The 22,563-nt window shown below is 32.3% G+C and overlaps 1 protein-coding gene across 20 annotated transcripts in view; it reads left to right on the forward strand.

Moving 5' to 3' along the window:
* LOC105345994 (muscle calcium channel subunit alpha-1) overlaps nucleotides 1–22,563 on the forward strand; it is an 85,728-nt gene that overhangs the window by 7,757 nt on the left and 55,408 nt on the right. For 7 of the 20 annotated variants that reach the window (XM_066082165.1, XM_066082158.1, XM_066082156.1 and 4 more), the window contains exons 1-6: nucleotides 35–363; nucleotides 9,629–9,938; nucleotides 16,267–16,372; nucleotides 18,556–18,695; nucleotides 19,513–19,533; nucleotides 21,355–21,461. In XM_066082165.1, coding sequence (XP_065938237.1) covers nucleotides 345–363; nucleotides 9,629–9,938; nucleotides 16,267–16,372; nucleotides 18,556–18,695; nucleotides 19,513–19,533; nucleotides 21,355–21,461 — 703 coding nt within the window. In that variant the 5' untranslated portion in view covers nucleotides 35–344. Of the gene's footprint in view, nucleotides 1–27; nucleotides 364–8,817; nucleotides 9,005–9,628; nucleotides 9,939–16,266; nucleotides 16,373–18,555; nucleotides 18,696–19,512; nucleotides 19,534–20,848; nucleotides 20,956–21,354; nucleotides 21,462–22,563 lie in introns of those variants that run through there. The other 13 variants (XM_066082155.1, XM_066082161.1, XM_066082166.1 and 10 more) reach the window with 9 other exon arrangements.

Below are 22,563 nucleotides of genomic sequence, written 5' to 3' on the forward strand. Positions count from 1 at the left end.
CCTTTTTTGTGTAATTTCGTGTGCCTGGTGAAATGTGATACAGGTAGCGCATGCACTGGAATTTGGTCAAGCGTATCATCCACGGTGAGCTGAACTGCTTGTCGATGGTTATCGGCTACTTAGCTCTTCCAGAGAGCACACTTGATATGTGGATGACTTGAAATTGAGGAATAATACTGTGAAGCATTATAATCTCGATTACTTTTCACGAAAATGTATCATTATCATGATGGGCTTAAACCCCGGATGAGTGATGCTGGAAGTTGCATTGAATGAAGGGCGAGATGAAAAAAGCGGATTCTTGAAATACTAAGAATTAATATAGACATATATTGGCGTTAAGGATGGCCTCTCCAGGACCAGGTGAGTAGCGTATACAGATTCTTTAGTAATATTTGAAAGCACGCAATAATTCTAGGATTTAAATTCCCCGTGCGAGAAACTGAGGAAGATACAAAACCGATATTCGATTAAGATGGCAGCCCTGTTGATGATGGTGAATACTCGGAGTCTATAGCGTGGTTTATATATCAATACTAACTCCTCGTTTGTTGCATTATCTGTGATTGTGTTTCCCAGATGATCTGATGATGGTTAAAAAAGATTTTTGATAAAAGTGTTCAATATCAATGTAACTTGAACAACAGATTTATTCTGCATAAGGTCTACATCAATTATTCAAAATTATTGCACATGTGAGGCGATATAACATAAATTAACTAAGCTATATTTTACATGAACCACCAGTTTTGTCCTGCACACTGACAGGAAATTTATAGTGTGTTTCTAAGAATGGTTTTTACAGATGCATAATTTTGAATATATTAAGATAGTTATGTATAGTTAATGGCATGGCCTTGAGGCAATTAAAATGTCACAAGTGATAAAACCTTAAAATGTTTTACAGCTTTATGACAAAAAAGATCTTTGTATCCAGTTTTTTTTTCATTCACCCGTGAATCTAAAGTAGAGGGTGCTCCCCCAACCGTACCAACCAGAGGGGGGTGCTTTTTCTTGCATAATATCACTTATTCTAATAAAAAAAACCTTGCAGATTAACCTACAGTTAATGATCCTTAGGCTGTTCTACTAATTGAATCCTGCATGGTCAGGAATGCTTAGAAACTGATACAGCCTCATACATGATCCCTGATGAGAAGACGAAGCTTTTTCTCATTACCAGGTGGTCACTAGGCAATGGAATGGACAGCATCATTTGACCCAAGCTGATGTTCAACACAATGTTTTAATTAGCACACACAGAGCCCTGTTGGGCACTAATTGTGCTTCTTATCTGCCATGCAACAAATGCAGCTCTCAAAACTCTCAGCCATGTGTCTCATATATCTACATCATTAATTGAGCATAGTAAATCAGAGAATGACAGCTAGATTTTAAAAATATTTTGTATTTCATAGATTTTTGATAATACAACCAAATCTTTATATTTCCTTTTAATATTAGTCCGATATTTATCTTGAAGCTTTGAGATATTTGATAAACCTGTTATTCAGTCTCCACATAACTTGTTTGTGCACTGCAGCATAAACATGTGTGAGTGGGCGGTTAATGCTACTCTCTAAACATTAGCCTTATATATATTCTCACTGATTGTTGTTCTTAATTGCAATGCTCTTGCATACAAAAAAAGACAATCTTGAAATTTTTTAAAGATCCAATTCAATAATGAACTTTCAGGGATTTCCCACACCATTTCTAGAAAGGCCGGACCCAGGCGCTATGATTTTTATGACAATTGATCCAAAATTGTGAATTTTTTATGTGCTATTGTGAGACTGATGCACCTTTTGTGGGTCAGAATAAAGTTTATTGCCAAAACAAAATGCAAATCATTTTAAATTCCAATCCTGTACTTTTCTAAGAATGTGCATAGGGTCAAATTTTAATGCAATGAATTTTAAGGGAAAATTGAGTGGAATTATGGAAAAATAGAAAGTGTTTTGGAATTCGAATGGGGCAGAAGTTTGGCCCTACATTGAGCATTCAAAAGTCTTTGTCTTTGTTGTATTTTTCAGAGCAATATTTGATAACTTTAACTTGACGATTAAATTATTCATGAACACCCCTTTATTTTAATGATATTTTGGTATTTCTTAATGACATAAAATTATGATATACTTAAATATGAATACCAATACCTTTAAAGGGGAATGGTAATGATTTTGGTCATTTGGTCAAATTCCATTTTTCTATTTTTAGCATTTATAATGCTTTAGAAATGCATTTCACACTATCAACTAAAATTTGAGTCTCAGTTTTAGAGTGAAAAGCAAGATACAGAGCCTACAATTCTTTGTCATGTAAACAATGCTCGTGCCCTGTTTTTGTTTACATTGATTCAATATACTGGTAAACTTTCTTTTTAAGTAAATTTCTCTCTGTTTTAAGTTGTTTTAAGCATAAATAAATAGTATTTAGCGTTTATCACATTCATTTCAGGTCTAAAACTGGAATTTTTACATCTACATTCAAAACATAAACAAAGCCTTGTCTTGTACTGTTTACAGGACAAAGAATTGTAAGCTCTGTATCTCACAAATAACACAACATCTGACACTCAACTTATGGTTGACCATTACCAATGACCTACCTAAGCATTGTAAACATAAAAAATGGAAAAGTAATTTTTGATGACCAAAATTGTGACTATGTCTTTTTAAATAGTGAAAGTATATTGCATATATATGTGTACTTAGTTCACTTGAATATGTTTAAAGCTAATAGTTTGCCCAACAAGAAGATGTACATATGTCTAATATGATTTCATTGTAATGTAATGTGTTCATTACTGTAAGTTAAATATGTTTATAAACTGTGTGGGCTACAGGTTCTCATGGGGATTTCTAGTATAACATTTATTCACTCTCCAATCTGAAATTAATTGTCAAGATGATCAATCAAACAATGCCTTCATTTCTTTATTGAGATGAGAATCAGAGCTAATTTTCACCGTTCAGCTGATTTGACAACTGATTTATTGCATTAAGTGTACATGCCTTTAATATTTACACATTAGTCAAAACACAATGGACAAATGTTTGCATAAAATTCCACAGTGATGCCTGTTTTTTGAGGTACAATGTATTTATTAATAATGTATTTATATTAATAATAAGCAACCATATGCATATTCTCTTTTGAGAAGTGGACAGGCAAAGCCTACATCTTCAGTTCCGACATTTACACATTTTCCAGAATCAAAATATGAGGGCTTGCGAAGAGAAGTGGATGTAGGCTATGCCTGTCCACTTCTCAAAAGAGAATACCATATATGCATTGTCAATGTCAAAATGATAAAGAGATAAATCAGTGTAAAATCAGATGGCTATAATCTCGCAATAATTATATAAATGTGATTGCATTTTTGGCTTGCCTTATAAGTACAATTTTCCTAATTCATATAATTGGTTGTAATAAACTATAACTATGTACGAGGGTTGATCTAAAAGTAATGTCACAAATGCAATAAAATCATGAGAAATCCACGTAAAATGACAAAAAACTTGTCCTTTAAGATATCTATCTATTTCAATTCAAATCTGAAAATTTTAATGCATTATGATAAATATTTCTGAAGATAATATATTTTGTAGAGCGTGAAGCAAGGATATAGTCGCTGCAAGCTAGCGACGTCATTTCTAGATCTTTGGTGTTCTGGTAGAATTTTTAATTTAGTACTCTATAAAAATTGGCAACAGTGCTCTGTTTTACATTTTTTTCATTTTTTTTTCATAAAGTAACTAATTATTCTTTTTGCAATCGATGGGCAGTATATTAGATATTATTTAATGTACAATCAGTTTGTCGGGGTCTCTTCAAGAAGTCATGAAGTTAGCTTTATGATATAACTCATGACGTAAGAACCTAGTTTTTACTTTCCTTCAGAGCGTATATCTTCTGTCTATTTAATATATTTATTAACATGACATATGCTTTTATTATCCCCTCACGCAACTTGTTGTGAGGGGGATAAAGCATCGCTGCTGTGCCTGTGTGTGTGTGTGTGTTAGGGAAGGGACGATCCACCGATGCACCGGTGCGTCATGGTATTTATTTTGACGACATTTGGATCGATACATTTACCATTAATACATCGATACCTAAGCGAACTTTTTTTGATTTTCCAAAAATATCCGAGCTTCATATATCTGCTATTTTTAGTCCGGGCGCCTCATATGAAAGTACAAAGATGGCGGAAAACCTGTAAAGTTGTCAAAACTGCTAGGAAGCTAAATCTGGGGAGTGTGGAAAACTTTTGGATTACTTGTTTATGAAAAAGAATTGTATACGAGACTAAAGTAATTTGTAAATTGTGCAACGCTCATTTTAAATATAATAAAATAACTTTGGACATGCGGTAATACATAGACGGATTAAATAAATTTTAAACCCTTATTCATGTTTTCATTTAGTTGCAATGTATCGTGATATGTATCGTATCGCATATCATGTATCGTGATATGTACTGAATCGGGTAAGTACAGCATCGTCCCAGCCCTAGTGTATGTATGTATGTGTGTATGTATGTAAGTGTGTGTGTCCATTGTCAGCTCTTTAGCAAAATTCCAAGAAAACCCTCCAATGAATATTCATCAAACTTTGTACACTTTTTTGGCATGGTAAAATGACAAACCCTATTGATTTCCAAGTCAATTGATTCAATATTTTTCAAATTATCATAAAAAAACTAGTAAGTTAAAACATGAATTTTATGTATGATTTGACAGTAGACATTTCTGGCAATTTTATGTATGACTTTAAGTAAATTGCTACCGTATTATGGGTATGTACTATGCCGTTCAAATCAACAACTTGATATTTTGGGATTTTAATCTAGTTAAAAAAAAACCCCAAATGTTGAGTAGTATTGGAGGGTAAGAAGATTGCCCAAAGGTAAAAGTTGAAGCTGGCAAGAAATTAAAGTCATCCGATTGACATCAAAACAAGCAGTCGACTTTCGGACAAAGAACTATATATGATAAGAGTTAAATTTGGCCCCAATAATTCAATATTTTTTAAAGTGTTTCGGGTACAATTAAATGTTATGTTATAATTTAGAAGAGTTGATATAAAATATATTTTTCACATATTTGTTTGATTTATTTGCACTCAATTGCAGTATATGACGTCAGAAGTGAGGCTATTTCTATAGTTCAATCAAAATCAGTCGAAAATTGACATTTTTCTCATCTTTCTTCGAACGGGAAATATAGAGCGCATGCTAGAACCAGGACAAATCTTTTGTCACTTATTAGACTTGGCTAGATACATCTCTGATTAAAATATTTTGTTGGTTCAAGCATGCGCTCTATGTTTCCTGAAAGAAAAACTGCTTGAAAACAAGCTTTTTTAAGCTAAATTGCAAAAATGGCGGGAAAAGGTTGTCTTTTCAATGCCGTATTTCTAAATTGTGGGCACTTGAATCAAAATGAACATTAAGTTAAAACTTCACATATATATCTGTACAAAGAAAACAAAGAATTACAGTAAAATAATAATATTCCTTTAAGGGGGCCATTTTAGGCCCATACCATATATAGTCCTTTTCCCTATTACTTACAATAGAACTAGTCCAAAATTCAGAGGGGACTTTGACAGATTGTTTCATATTAATAATAGCTGCATATCTACTATACTATGGGTTGACATAACACAAGCAACTAGAATTGTCCATCAGAGCAGACTACAGATCGGTAGATCTTCAGCTACGTTTCATAATAATATTTGGATCGTTTATGCATGCTTATATAAAAATGAATGTCACTTAATGAATCTAAATTATTCAACTTTAATTAAGGCATATATTGTGTACATGTGTTGAGTTTCTGCTAGGAATAGGAAAACTGTGCAACAACGTACATGTAACCCCCCTCCCCCAATTTATACACCACAAAGCTTGGGGATTAGGAAAAATAGATATTATGAATTCAAAGTGGTTTTTAGAAATACTTGTGTCATATTTATTTTGATCTGATACATTTTGATCTAAAAAATTTACATGTATTTTCCAATAATGCATTTCCCCCTACAACAAGTCATGTCGCGAGGGGATGCTCCGCTTTGCAGTGCCCTTGTTAGATATTGGAACCACGTTAAGGGTACCCTGTTCACTCGCTCTCAATTTTAGGTTGATATATCAATTCCAGTACATTTTCTGGCGAGTTCTATTCATCGAAGCAAAAAATGGCTCTTCTTTTTCCTTGGTCTAGAGACAAAAGGCACTGCATAGATATCCGAAATGGACAGTAACGTGCCCTAATTTTTAAAAACAGTTAGAAAAATTGTATGATATATCTGGCAAGTTGCAGTTATGAGACATGTCTTGACTCTTTTGGTGAGTACAGAACAATTGCCACTTCTTGGGCAATTCCAACAAAAGAATAACAAACTCAATGTTTTAAAAACATAGGCATCAATGACCCCCTTTAGATAAATCTTGATATAAATACAGGGAAATATATATCTGGTGTCTTATGATTTGAATTAAAATTTATTAAAGCCACATATGCCTTATAAATGAATGTTATTAATGTAATATACATATATATTTAATTTAATTCTGATTGTAACACCTCATTTGATATGCTAAACAAATTCATCACTATAATTGTACAACATAACTTGCCTGCAGTACGTCACAATGTGACACATGTGCAAAACATTTGATCCGCTTGATGTTATACATTGAAGTTTTGAACAAATCAACATTTTTTAAATAATTGGCCATAATTTCTGAATTTAGTTGTGGAAAAGAAAACTATAAGGAAGAAATCTATTTAGCTATGTTATACAAATATAACCCTAACTTTGGACAGGTTAACTAGGAAATGTGATTTTTCTTGGGGGAATGAATAAATCTTCATATCTTGATCCTCACCATCATGCAATAAATGTACTGGTATATTGTATCCCCATTTATTACCAGCTAAAGAAAAATTACAAATGCATTGAATAACTTTGTTTTTTCATAATATCAACAAGTATGAAGATGACAGATTGAGATGTTAGGGCAAAATGATATAATGATACTTAAAAATATTATAAGAGCAAGACCTAGCTAAGACAAAATAAGACCAGATTCACAGTTTCATCAAGTGGTCATGAGCAGTGGTGATGAAAAATTCCATGTCGTGTTATAATTAACAGTATGAGTACCAAATTAAATTTATTATCATGACAGTAGGCATTTATCTAAAGTCTAGCTTGATAAAAAGTACAGGAGTATTATTTAATGAACATAAAACACTTAGCTGCACTGAAATTTGCATAAAAATGTTTGTCTAGATATATGCCCTAGTAAATATAAAATATATCTTAAATGTATCAAGGAATTTTTCGAAAATCTGCCAGGAAGACCTGGAAAATTGTTACCAGTATTTACTATGATGTAATAGTATTCAACATAACTTCAGTCCTCTTTTTGGTTTTTTACAGTATGATACCAGTATAGTTTGTAAATTTTTAACTGATTTATCTAATGAATGTATGGATTCATTGGAGGTGTTCTAGCTTTTCATTGCCCAGTGAATGAATAAGTGGAGATTTTTAGGACAGCACTCTTACTTTACTGCATAATTAATAGGATAGATGTCAGAAAAATTACTATTTGAACTGCAGATATATTGATCCATAATTAATTTATCACTGCATTGCTAAGAAAGTCCAGTAGTGCAAATAAAGTGAATAATTAACAGTCAATTCTGTACAGGAATTCAATCAATTATCCCTTACACTTTGACATTTTATTCATAGTTTTAAAACTTGATAGTACCGGTACATGTATTACATTTGTGTGTAAAAAAAAAAATACATCCCCCCCCCCCCCAACACACACACACATACACTGTGTGTTTATATGACTATATAATGATTGATGGTACGTACATAAGGAATAAGGAATCATTCTTTGAGTATTATGAGGTGATAATTTTCATCGGGGCGTGATCAAATCCAATAAAGCCTGAAGGGCTTTATGATAGATTTGATCACGCCCCGACCGAAATTATCATCTCATGATATTCAAAGAATGATTCCTTATTACTTATATTTATATAATTTTAAGCCATCGTACAATTAAATCTTTAACTATAAATAAGCAAACCCCGCCGGCGCCTCAATTCGGCGTCAATGTATTATGGGTTATATAGTACAAAATCGATACGTAGTGTTATCACAGACAAAGACACTGGATGATGTAAATATGTTAATTTATAGGCTTTTTTAAGCTTCATGTACCTTCAAGGTCTGTCAATTTGAAATGAATTTGGTTCAATAAAATTTGAATTATAAAATATTCATTTATTGATTTTCTTATTAATGCATTAAATGATTTTTTTTCTGTCTATCTTGAATAGTCTCCCTTCATGAAGTCTGCCAACTCTATTGATCAAAATGTGCTGCACATGTTAAGTAATCGCTCAATATCTACTAGATTACAAAGTTACTTTGTAGCCCAATATTCAATCAACTGGCTTGCAAAGAAATTTAATAGGTCACCATTGTTTAGAGTGTGATCAATATTGAATCCCCCAGGATCTACAAGCTAACAAAAGTCAGTCTGTACCAGCACCTTTGGCAAATCCTATACTGCCTGCTGGAAGCCACCTATCAGCTATTGTTTCCACCAGTCAGACAGCCTAAACATCTCCCGCTGCCACTGTCTGTGTGAAGACATTCCAAAGCAGTATTGATTTTAACATATTTTTTCAATTTATTTACACTATAAGTCTATACATGGGTGCTGAGTGAAATTCAGCTGTAAGGGCTTCCGTATATTGATGTATTTGGTGTAGATACTGGGCCTGTTGTACAGGAGGCATTGTCAGCCATTGTTAGCTAGTCTGTTACCTGTATTTAACTAACAGGTATCTGAGTGGAGAGAGCTCCAGTTGACTCTCTCTTGTGATGGTCCTTTGGATTCTGCTGTTCATAGACTGGCTTATACACATGGTGACTATACAGATGTGGGTACTACTGAGTCAGTGTGAGTAGCTTTGGTATGTACTTGTCCTGAGAAGCTGGCTGCTTTTTCCTGAAGGCAGCATCCCCAGTATTACAATTTGTAGGCTGCAGATAATCAATACTTTCATGGCCTGTGAAAGTTTAATATACCAAAGCTGGTTGTTTTGTGGAAGGCAAATCAGATATGTTTATTGGAAATCATTCTGTTTTCACTGTAGACATGTACTCATTCTTGTTGTTTGGGGACTGTCTTAACTTTTATCTTTGTGTAGCAAAACTTGTGACTTGTTTTTTTGAAAATGTTAGTGTAAATAGAATACATCACATTTTCCTTTTAAAAAATGACTAATGATGAATTGATAAAGGCACTTTTTTTGTTTAATGCAAAATATGCCATCATCTTTTACAAATTTCGGGATTGGTGCTCTCTGGTATTCACTTTTTGTGTTCCTGTTTTGCTGGCTGGTATACAGTACCAGTAGTTTATTTTTAAATTCTCTAGGATGAATATGCAACCCCTTAATCCTTCCTGGTTTTTCTCATTCTTCACATATTATCACACTGGATATATTGACTTCTGACTACTTCGTTTTTATTGATTTTAAACCATTTTTTAAATTTGACATGTATCCATTATGTATTTTAGGAAGAAACAATGAGAATTATAATTCTCCCAGTGGTAATACACACGAGGGGCCACACATCTACTCCAAACCTCAGCCAGGCGGTGGCATCACCATCAGAACAGATTCAAATCACAGCAAACCACTTAGTTCAGCGTGGACCACTGCACTGGGGGCTGCCACTGCCAACGTTGGAAACACCAACACAATGACTCGAAAACGAGCACCACCACGAAAGCAACAAAACCAGAATGTGAGGCCACCAAGGGCCTTGTTTTGTTTAACGTTAGAAAACCCTATACGTAAATTGTGCATCAGGATTGTGGAATGGAAATATCCTTTTGTAATTCTTAAGTTCTTTGGAGTATATAGTAGATTCTATTACCTTGGATTATTTTACTTGGTTTGTATGGTCTTTACAGTTAGTTGATGTTGTATCTGTGTTTGATGTAAATCATGCTGAAATCATGCTTTCAACAAAGGTAAGATTTTTTTCTGTTAAGAGTAAATAAATTTATACATTTGGAAGTCATTTATTATCCCTTCTGGCAACTTCAAGCAGAGGGGATAAGGCGTTACTAAGTGTTTGTACCCATAGATGTTTTAGTATGTTGGTGTACAAGTCTGTGGGCAATACTGAATGAAAACCAAACCACATACAGCAACTTTGCACACTTCCTAATTAAGTATTGTAATGCATCAAACTGTATTCGCTTCCAAAGTTATCTGTGACTTGCATCTCGAAGTATCCAGTACATATTTTATTAAGTACATACAACTCAAATTTTATGTGTGAGTTGTGATAAAGCACAATATGTTAAGTTGGCATTGTGGCAGGGGAAACAAAAGACTCAGGTTAATACTGCCAATACATAAAAAAAAACTTCCCTGTTTTGAGGGGATTGCTTTAGCTGCTGTGCTGTTTTCTTGTTCTAAACTGGATTTTTAAAAAGGCAATTTGATATGACATAAGTTAATAGGACATATTTTTTATTATCAGTGACTTGACTTATTGTATGGATAAAGATGGGTCTCCTATATTAAAAGAACCTAACACTTGCTTTCTTCATTTCTTCATTTAAAAAACAAACCACAGATCAATGTATAAAACTTACATTTCAATAATAACTATTTCTGGAGTTAAAGATACCAGGTATTCAGAGTTGTGTAACACATTCTGTTCTGTTGGCAAGGCAGGTAAAAAATAAAATAAAATTGATAACTTTAGATACAAGTAATCATTGGTTCAAAGACCACGAGTGAAATACTTGTATCTTAGGTCTTTTCACACAGTAATATAAACTGAAATTGAGTTGTACCACAATGACTTATTTTGTTAACAATGTCTCATTAAGTCAATTGCATCACATATTATGACAATCTATAGCATACTTTGTCCATTCACACAGAGTTGTTGATTGGGTCAAACCCTAGTACATGTACCGGTACTACCTGAGAGAGAAACAAAGAGCCTCAATCTGGTTATGTTTTCAATAATTGATATAGAACCAGACTGGTCAATTCTTTTTTGTTCCTTGTCTCTTAATGCACATAAAACAAGTCTGACAATATACCGGGACATATCTTTAACAAAATGTCTGGTTGATAATCACTACTGTGTCAAGTCATCTGAATAGAATAAAATGAGCATTCTTTACTTTCCTAATATTTGTCAGTAGTAAATTGATAACAGTTAAGAACATATGGGATAATCTCCATATCATGTCATACTCTCTGAAAAAAATGATTTTGATAATAATGAACAGAATTGCCGATAAGTTACTATTTGGGAAAATATCTGAATTGAAAAGTTACACTTTTGATATGCTGATTATAAGTGTTCATTAATTTTAAGAAGTAAAAAATAACCCAACCACACATAAATAAATATGTTCTGTACATGCAAGCATGCTCAAGTTTAAATTATTTCAGATGCTTGTATCTCAGGATTAACTGAATGACAATATTTTCTTTGCGTGAAATCTTTGTATCATCATTACAAATAATGAGAAAAAAGATACAGTGGATATGATGAAGATAGGATGAAAAATGCATGTATATTTAGCTGGCATTTGATGTATTTGGTCATTTGAAAATGTAATTAATGCTAAAAGGGGTGGACAGTAAGTAGGACCCAGGCCGATTGTGGGTAGTGCAGAAATGGTTAGAAATCAATCGGCAGCCATGTGAAAATAAAACACCTGATATCAACAAGAGAAAATCAATGATTCTGTCAATATGTTTAGAGGGTAGTGCCTGCTAGTCGCAAAGCTTCTGTGTATTGCTAAAAATCCATACCCCACCAAACAGTCGGCAACACTTGGATGTACATGCTATTTTCATGAATCCAAAGCTTTTTGAGCATTATGTTTTCCTACATATGCATTAATAAATATTGATTTTTGTTGTTAAATGAAAATTCACATCCTTATTATATGTGAAACATTGGTTTAGAAGAATTGTCTGCTGGGCTTAGATTATTAATTCATCATAAAGGATTCAAGCATACTTTGACAGTTTCATTATCATGAACACATTCTATTCATATCCATAACATTCTATTCATATCCATTGATATCAGATAACATTATAACAACTATATAACAACTCCTGGTTTCTTTTTGCATTCTAACAATGTTATTGCACAATGATTGATATACAAAATATCCATTTTTTTTCTCCTGTGTCACAAAATTTGTCAATATGGGGTAAATATGTAAAATTAATATGTGCACAAGTCTCTTTTTTTTTGCCTTTAAAAGAGTTTCTAATAAAAATATTTGCATGTGATGTGATCAGGGATTAACCACCTATTGTCTGTCCTTAGATATTTATGCAGCACATTTGGACGATTTTTAATAAAAATACACGTACCTGTGAAAGAAGTGCAATTGAAATAGTTGAAAGGGATAATTTCCAAGATAATTTCATTGACACATTATCATCTTTCACTCAGAAAAATTTACAGGAGCAAAAAAAGATTCCTTGCGCAGATTTATAATGGGGAATGTTTACATCTTTTTTCCATTCGGAATACACTCGGAATACATCGCGCAATTTTACAAAGTTATCATCCGGGTTTACTGCAATACAAAATCCCCGCAGACATCACATTTTTTAGCATTGTATTGAAACCTGATAAGCTAAAAGGGGGGTTTCAACTGAGATATCTTGGAAATTTTTCATACTTTTGAATGAACATCGTTTGAACCCTGAGGTATTTATAAATATCATGCAATAAAGCAAAATGTAAATCCAGGATATCTTGGGACAGAGTATAAATATTAGACCATATTGCAAAAATAACTGAAGTGCCTCTACTTCACATATAAATACTCATATTCCATAGTTTCATTTTCACTTTCTTTTCATGCTGGCTGACTTTTTGATATGTGTTATAAAAAATACAGATATTCTGATGATTAGGATGGTAAATACGTCCTAACAATAATTTTCCATTTTTATAAAAATTGCAGTAAACAATCAGAAGTAGCATTTCCGTATAAAGGCTTTGTACTGACCTACAATAGCCAAAGTTTTACGTTAAAGGATCATCGACACCCTGACACTTCTTCTTTTTATGACATAGTGTCACAACATGGCGATTTTAATGCATTGTAAACAGTTTATTTTTTATAATTTGTTGTCTATCTCATTGGCACAATGGGTGTAACTTCGGCCTACCAACCCGCAGGCCCCGAGTTGGAAAACTGCAGGGACTTTTATTTTCATGAACAGCGGCTAAATTTTAAAAGTTGATTTTCCCCCAAAAGTTGAATTTTTAGGGTCATTTTCAAGTCAACACACATGCTAAAAATCCATATCATTAAGTAATTAGAAGAATTGACTTGTATGCAGAACCTTTCCCTTAAAAAAGTGCCAAAATTCCATTGGGGTGTGTAATATGCACATCTTTCTTGCAAAGAAATTTTCTAGAAAAAAGTGCTTATTATATTCACAAATTACGGTACATTTTATCATCAAGAGAATCATATGTTTTGTGATACTCTTTTAAGCACATGTAGTTATGGTTCAATCCATGATCAATGTTTGTATTCAATTATTACTCAATCTTACATGTCATATTAGTATTCAAATGTACTATATGATATAGCCACACTCTTCAAAACTACCAATTTCAAGCATCTTGAATGTTTAGTGATTTGTATTTCAAACTCTTATAAGTAGTTTAATCTGAATCTTAGACAGAACTAATCCAGTTTATGTTCATTACTGACAAGGAACAATAACCAGTTTGGTGGCTTGGTATAACTGCTCTGTGTTTTATCTCTCTGACAACAGCTGGAGGATGTAAAAGCAAAATGTAATAAAAGGCATGTCTTTTAAGTTCTCCTAATCCAAAGGCACCTAATTGTGATCTTTTCAGATCAAAGTTATTCTGGTATCAGTATCTTCAGCAGTATGTTGTTATTATGTATCAGTATGTGTGGTGTAAATTTTAACTTTATAAAAAACCCTCATAATATTCGATTTAATTTGTAGGGAAAACCTCGTTCCCTTTCAAGGTGGAGGTAATAGATTTTAAAATCATACATATAATATCATTATCGGTATTTTCCCTGAATTTTTAAAATACTTATACATTCAAGTTTTCATCATATGACGACTCATTAAATCAAAAAAGGTGAATACATTTAAATATATTAAAATGAAACCCTAAAAAATCTCTAAAAATATGTTGTCATTTATCATATCATTGATATAAATCTAGGAAGATGACTAGTTTCAAGATTAGTCTTTCTTGGAGGTCAGAAATTTAGTTTGGAAATGAAAGTGTCCCTCCAAGAAAGGAACATACATTAAGGGGTTGAAATTTTTCTTTCTCTTTTATGTAACGATCAGCAAAAATTGGCTGTGATGACTATATATACTGACTGGTCCAATTTTGATGAGAACCTCCATTTCTATGAATCCAGATAAGCTGACATCCACATTCAGTGATTTTTTTTTATAATTTCTTGCATAGTGGCAGCTTGATCCCTATTAGGGGTATACCTAGTTGTAGTTGTGTATCAGGATATTATCCCACAAAGACCTGGATAGCAGATTGGTGATCTCTTTGTCCATTATAAACTTCCTTAAATCCATTTGTAAAACCACTTATTATAAAACCCTTAGCTCTCTGAGAAATGTTGTCATAGTTATACTGTGCTTGCTTGCCAACAACTAAGTTTTTTTTCTTCACTTAATCATCTTGATTATACATTATCTCATCAAGATTTTTAGATAATAGAGAAGGTACTGTTAAATAAAAATGAGGAAATATTTTTATATGATGAATTTTCAGTAAGCAAAAACGTTATTAACTTATCTAGCAATCTCATTTGTTTCTTATGTACAAACACAGTTCACAAAAAGCAACATATGGGCTGGTACACATGGTACAGCTTGCCTTATAAGTCTTTGTGGAATCAGAACTTAATTCACTGCAAAAAATGCCAGAAAGGTTAAAAACAAATGATTAAAAAATTGGGTTGCATATGTTTCACCTAGATATATAATTTGGCTTCTCTGTGAACCTTATGGATCTTGATGATAATGTGTGTCTAACTAACTGTTGATTGTAGAGCACTCATTTGACATAATTAATGTACATTTTAAACTGCTAGTACAGGGAGAAAAACCTACTACCGGTATAGATGTTGTTTCCCTATAGTTATGATATTTTTTTCTATAAAAAAAAAAGAATGTAACACAACCAAACTTTAAAAATCAAAGTTTTCTCTTAGTAAATTTGGCTGGAAGTTTTCTGAATGTACATCTTCATGATCTTAGAGTTTCACAAGTTTTACAGTTCTTCAAGTACAATGATCTGTTATCTAGTGCTGCACTTTGTTTGAAGCTTTCCTCCCACACAGGATACACATAACCTCTGTCAGTGTCTGGGCCCGGTGCCATGGATACAGCCCAGGAGCAGAGCTTCACTAGTTCTTATTAACATACAGATAGTGTATATTCTACGTGTGCAGCTACAAATGACAAACACAAAAACTTGAATATAAGTCATACTACTGTTCACTGCAAATTTTTTCCAAAGCAACATATAGCAAGCAAGTTTATAATGTTTTAGGAAGACTCTTTGTGCTTGATAATTTTATGACTTGAGAAAAGCTAGATAAAAGGTGTTCATGTCAGTGACCGCTTGGTTCATGGTTGAAGAATTTCAAGATCATCTGTCTCTGTATTATTGTAGGCAGAATAATGCCCTTCATTGAAGGTAATTTATTCTACATAGAGTAATAACATTTGTATTAATATTACAGAGTTTAAAGAAAACTTCATGATTTTAAGGGAGCTATAAAAGCAGTCCATATGAATGCATGGTTACCTATTGGTCTTTTCTTTGATTGACTGTGACTGTCAATGATTGCTATTTTAGATTTAGGCCGTTTTGATTTTAAAAGTAGCATCTTGACCCTAAATTATCGCCTAGATTATACCCTGTCATACTCAGTTTTATGTTCTGTTTTATGGTCTGTTGGATTACCGGTATGTATTTAGTGTCTGTTTAATTTTTAGTTAGCTCATGTGTACTGAAAGCTCAAATGAGATTTTAATACACCCCCTCCTCCCTTCAGTCTGTAAAAATATTAAACTATAAATCATTTTGCTATGTGTTGTTGCCTTAACTCATTGCCACAGCATTCGAGTACCTGATTCTCTTGACTATTTTTGCCAATTGTGTGGCTCTAGCAGTGTTCCAGCCTTTCCCAAATTTAGATTCCAATGAAGTCAATCTAGCACTGGTGAGTATTTAGTAAGAAAAAAATCTGATAACAGTTGGCACCATATGCATGTTCTACATGAATTGCTTTAAGCAAGTCTTATAGCAGAGCAAAAATTAACTGTGAGAATTATTGTTGAAAATTCCTCTTCCTCTAGCTATCTTCTCACTTTATTAAACAGTATTTTTTGTCAATACATGCAGTTATAACCCGAAGGATTAAATTTTGTTATTTTGTCATGTATAAATGAAATTATATCCCAAAGAAATGTTTATTTGGTTACCTGTGAAGGATGATAGTCTTTTTAAAACAACCAAAGTTTAGATCAATAATTAACAAAATGTTATCACCAAAATAAATTCTGCTTTTACTGCACAGTGTTTGATTGCAACTTATCAGAGTATGTCAAATATACTTGGGGTTGGTTCATTCTTCCCATCCTACAAACAATTTTCTAGGATGTATTACTTGGACCAAATTCAAGTTCTTCTAATTAATCTAAGAAGTAGCTTGAATCAGTGCATACTCAGCGAATTCTATCAAAGCATACATGATTGTTTGATACAAAATATTTTATTCTGCAAAACCTTTACTTTTAGCCAGCATGGTATTATGAGAAAACAAGTAATAATTAAATCTACATGTTTCTGATTGAAGGCAATTTCAGATCATACATCTGTATTGTGTAGTAATCCCTGTCATCATTTGTCATTCAACATTACTCTTGATGCAGGTTTAAAAGATTAATATAAACATTATTTGTCATTCAACAATACTCTTGATGCAGGTTTAAAAGATTAATATAAACATTATTCATTATATGTACTTTAATATTTGGAGGATATGATATATAAATACTTTACAGATTTAGGCTACCTAGTACAATGTATGTATTTTTGACTCCATAATGATTACAGAGAGACTATGAAATTGCCTCAAAGTTAGAGATATTGATTGTTTTATCCATTTAGGATTACTTCTCATTATGTTTTGAATCAGGAACCCTTATGGCAGATAACCTCTAGAATAGATATATTGATGACACTGGGGGAATTGATTGCTGTTAATGCAGGGACAAGCAAAGGACAACAAACTCACAGTTGATATTGTTAAAAGCTGTCCCAATCATTCAATGTTTAGGTCTTTTACAGCAACTTCAAAAGCTGTAACAATAATGTAATGTATAGGTCTTTTATAGCAACTTCAAAAGCTGTAACAATAACTTAAAGTATAGGTCTTTTATAGCATCTTCAAAAGCTGTAACAATAACTTAATGTATAGGTCTTTTACAGCATCTTCAAAAGCTGTAACAATTACTTAATGTATAGGTCTTTTACAGCATCTTCAAAAGCTGTAACAATTATGTATAGGTCTTTTACAGCAAATTTAAAAGCTGTAACAATAACTTGATGTATAGGTCTTTTACAGCATCTTCAAAGGCTGTTTCATTCATTCAATGTTTAGGTCTTTTACAGCATCTTCAAAACCTGTAACAATAACGTAATGTATAGGTCTTTTACAGCATCTTCAAAAGCTGTCCCACTCATCGTTCAGTTCCCTGTTCCAGTCTGTGCTCTGTGTCACAATAATGTCCAGTTATCATCTGTTGAGGCCCCACACCATATCTCTCCATTTACTGGTCTCATTTAGTGTTTTGTGATCTAATAGAGCAACACAAGACAAATGTTGCATTTTTCTGGTGCATGGTTTGGGTGTGTGGTGTAATTTGTTTTACAGCATTCACACAAACCATTATAATTTGAACATAATCTCAAACAGTTTCATAAAATTTTTTAATTAAACTGATTTCAAATCTTGATGTTGAAAATACATATTTTATATATTTACATTTTTAAAACTCATTTGAGTAGTGAACAAGATGCATTGTAGCTTCCTTAAAGCAATTATTATTTGTGCCTCTATGTTATTGCGTTAGTTTTATGATTATTTCTTAATTAGCATTAAATTTTGTGTACATAATGAAAAACCACTTTCAAGGAAACATAACTTTAAGGCCAATGACTATCAATACAATATGATATTCATTTTTTCACCTCAGTGAACATTAAATATTATGGATCAGCTCAACAACAAAATTCACAAAAACTGAACTGTACAATTCAATAAATATTGATGAAACCACAGTATCAAATTATAAATTTATTTGATTTGATGATATAACATCTGATACTCCTTTTTTTCAGGAAAGAGTGGAATATGTTTTCTTAGTCATATTCACCTTAGAAGCAATTATGAAAATCATAGCCTATGGATTTATGCTACATTCAGGGGCCTACCTCCGTAATGGCTGGAACATCCTAGATTTTATTATTGTAGTTATTGGGTAAGTCACAACAACATGCACCTACATGTATTTCTATCCTTTCATGTTTTATTGATACATGTAGCTGTGGCTATCTTTCTACATGCAAGCTTCAATTATAGTCCATATATATATATCAAACTTCTTGCTTCTCCAAAATGAAATTGAAAGACAATTTTCATTAAAAAAAAAAAATAGATAAAGACATACAAATTTTGCAGTTATAGTGTTAAGATCTAGAATTGTTTCAGGAAATCTTAAATTGCTTAACATTGAAGTTTCAGAAATGTACACTTTTTTTCATTTTGTTCTGATTGGTTTACAGTATTTGATAATAAATTTATGTTCTTTTTGATCATATAGTATGTTAGGTTAGTATATGTTACTGTTCAAATCATTACTTATTCCTTTGGAATTTAAATCAAAACATCAGTTTGTTAAATGTTAGTGAATTGTATGTTCTATAATTACAACATGTTAATTTGGTTCTCTATAGCTTGTTGAAAGAGTTAACTCATTTGTATATCCATTATAATGTATTATTCAAAAAAAATTTAATGATAAAAAACCCTCCAATTATTTATAGTTCTTTAAGGGCTAAAGTTCTCAGACCTATTGGAATATTTGTAACTATTTATATAACATCAAGAATTTAGCCATCCTTTGGAGCCATTGTAAAATTTGTAATGAAATAAGTTTTAAAACAGGTGAGAGCTGATATTCTTTGATCGTGTTATTGTCTCTATCAATGTGTGTAGTCGAGCTGTAAGAAGCCGAAATGTCTTTGGTAAGACTATGAACAAAGTGTGACCTGATGACTTTTTTTTCTGTTGATTAGTCTTTTCACAATCTTTATAATGTGAGTACTACCGTTTAGAGCATGCTGTCACTGTTTTAGTGTTCACTAGATGTTGTGGCTTTACTTACCACAACTTGATTTTACCTTATATACATATCATTCTTTAAAAATTAATTGAAAGGAACTGGTTTTGTTTATTTTTATTGTCCTTAAATTTTGAATATTTTAAAAGAAGTGAATTTTAATTTTAGAAAAAGTTTATTCATTTATTTTGTATGATCTTCAATAGAGCTATTTGCGGTTGTGTTTGATAGTTGATCACATTAGTGTGTATCTACACATTTTTAAAGAAGATGTATCATTGTAATATATTGCCAATCACCTATTGGAAAATTAATGATTCCATTGATGAAGGAAATAATTAGGTTGGGCAGGCTGTGCTTTTGTGCACCTGGCTTTATTGATTTCATATATTCATTAGTTACATTCAAAACCTTTCACATTTTGTATATTGTATATTATCACTATGACATGATGAGGAAATCCAAAATTACCATGCACTTATTTCATTGCTATGTTTTATGGTGGGATTCTCCCTTTCACAACTATTAGATATTGAACATTTTGAAAGAAAATATTTATAGGAAAAGTATTTCCTGAACAAATGAAACCAAAAGATATTCTAGGAATGTATCATATATCTTTTAAATATGCAAATTTCTTCCAATAGGCAAAAAACTTGAGGCAATGTGTTTAGAATTGATACAACCCCAATTATCACTTTATATTGTTAATCATGCAATTATCCTGCACCTCCTACTGTGAACTAGATCTGTATCATCTACTTCAATCAAGTCATTATGGAATTAAATTGGAGTATTGTGTCTGTATTCCATGTATCTTTTTGTGATTCTGTTGATTTTAAGACAAATGATTTGTTCTCCCATATTGGTGTCCATTGATTTCTACTGCCTGTATACATTGTGTTATTTTTCCAAGTTCCTTTCATTAAATGTTGTTAAAACATTTTATAAATAAATTTTCATCATATATGACAAAAATAGAGTGCCTTAACAAAATGATTGGAATTGTTAATTTAATTTGATAATTATACACAAAAGGAACATGAATATGATAATTATATATAGGTAATACACTGGAAAATATTGCTGCTATATAATTCTCTTTTTATCCCTGTCTCAACAATGACATCATGGAATTCTTTTACAGCTTTCCTTGGACGAGGTAGTCTCTTTTGAAGTCTTTTGACATATTTTTTCCATTATTTTCAGGCTGAAGAAAAGCGCAGACTTTTAATTGTTTTTTTTTATGTAAACTTAGTAAGAAAATAATGTTGGAATTGTTTTGATTTCAGTATCATAACTCCAGTCTTTTCTTTATTCAATATTCATGGATTTGATGTTAAGGCGTTGCGAGCCTTCAGGGTGCTTCGGCCCTTACGATTGGTCTCACGGGCCCCTAGTAAGTTGCCAGCATTTATTCGGAAGTGGCCATGTCGGACTACACTAATCATCTAACACATTTTTCTTTTGTTTCTGTTTAACTGCTTGCAATCTGGAGAAGGAACTTTCTGCCTAAGATTAACAATCAAATTGGTGTCTATGTAAAACCAACTCATAAGACATTATAGTTGTGCAAATTGTAGCTCTTTAGTCTTGTTTGGTAGGACTGGACTAAACAGCACAGCGTTGTACTCTGTTTGTGAAATTGAATATATACTGCCCACAGAAAGCGGCTAAAAGTTTTGGTGGTATTATGTGGACATGCAATTTCAAGAGTGGCCTGTGTAAAAGGGCCACAAAGATGGCTGATAAGTTGATTTCAGCATGGGTTGTAGTTTTTCTTCCCTCTTCATTTCAGTATTATAAGCACTGTCTTGTCAACAATGAACGTCAGTAATTTTGATGTGAAAGCCCTGCGAGCATTTAGGGTTCTGCGCCCCCTACGTCTGGTTTCAGGCGTGCCCAGTAAGTATTTTGGTGTCTGTGTTTTATGATTTGGTGTCCTGTCACTCTGTAGCAATCTGCTGTAGAAATTCTATCACAAGACAGTTGAGGAAGTCCACCAACTCTGATCGTCTGGACTGTTCCTTTAGCTATACATGTACTCTAGATATTTTGTGATAGCTAGTTTTTTTAGGTTTTCTTCCTATCAATGATTTTCATTGATCCTATAATCTAGTCTGTTTTTATTACAAGTTTATTTAATAGACATAATTTTTTTCCCAAGTAATTTTTAAAAGTATTTTCATCTTCTTGTTTTCGTTAAACTTCATCTTTGAAATATTTATAATTTATTAGAGAATTTTAAATACTAGTAATAATAATTTTTAATATTTCTATTACTGGTATATAAGTTTATGAAGTTTTTTTAATTCTACATCTTAAAAATTCACAAAAAATGTAAATTGCTACAAAAGCAATGATTTTATTTCCCTGCTTTAGAAAATGACACTTTAAAACTTATAGGACATAAGACTTCTACTGTACAGTAGAGAGAAATTTTGCAGAAGAAATGCTTAAATTGCAAACATGGTGAAATTAAAATCATCATATAAATTTTCAAATTACAGTATAAGTAGAACTTAATTGAATTGATTTGTAAGGAACATGCTTTATGGACTGAATTTATTTGATTCAAACTAGTGGAATTTAGCAATTTACATGATATGTAGGCTGTATATAAACATACCTGATATATGGTCAACAAAAATATGGCTAATATTAATGTGGCTAAAATTGATTGATTCATTGTGGCGATGCAGGGCTTTCCTATAAGGATTATTCACTAATCTGGTTAACAATTGATATGCTGTTCATATTACCTACATAATCAGACTCTGTATCTGCGTGATCTATTTGCTTGTTTTTAGTTAGTATTGTAATGCAGTGTTCGATTTCTTTTTTTGGTTGGTTGGTTGGCTTGCAGTTTTTGTTTTATTTTATTTTTATTGTGGTGTCACCTCCAAACTTTACTCAAGCCGTTGTAGTATTAAATGAAGTTGGAAAAAATGAGGTTCCTGTAATATATATGTAGGTAAGATTGCCAAACCCTCAGGCATGCATTCTC

The sequence above is a fragment of the Magallana gigas genome, chromosome 4 (genome assembly GCF_963853765.1).
Source record: "Magallana gigas chromosome 4, xbMagGiga1.1, whole genome shotgun sequence".
NCBI lineage: Eukaryota > Metazoa > Mollusca > Bivalvia > Ostreida > Ostreidae > Magallana > Magallana gigas.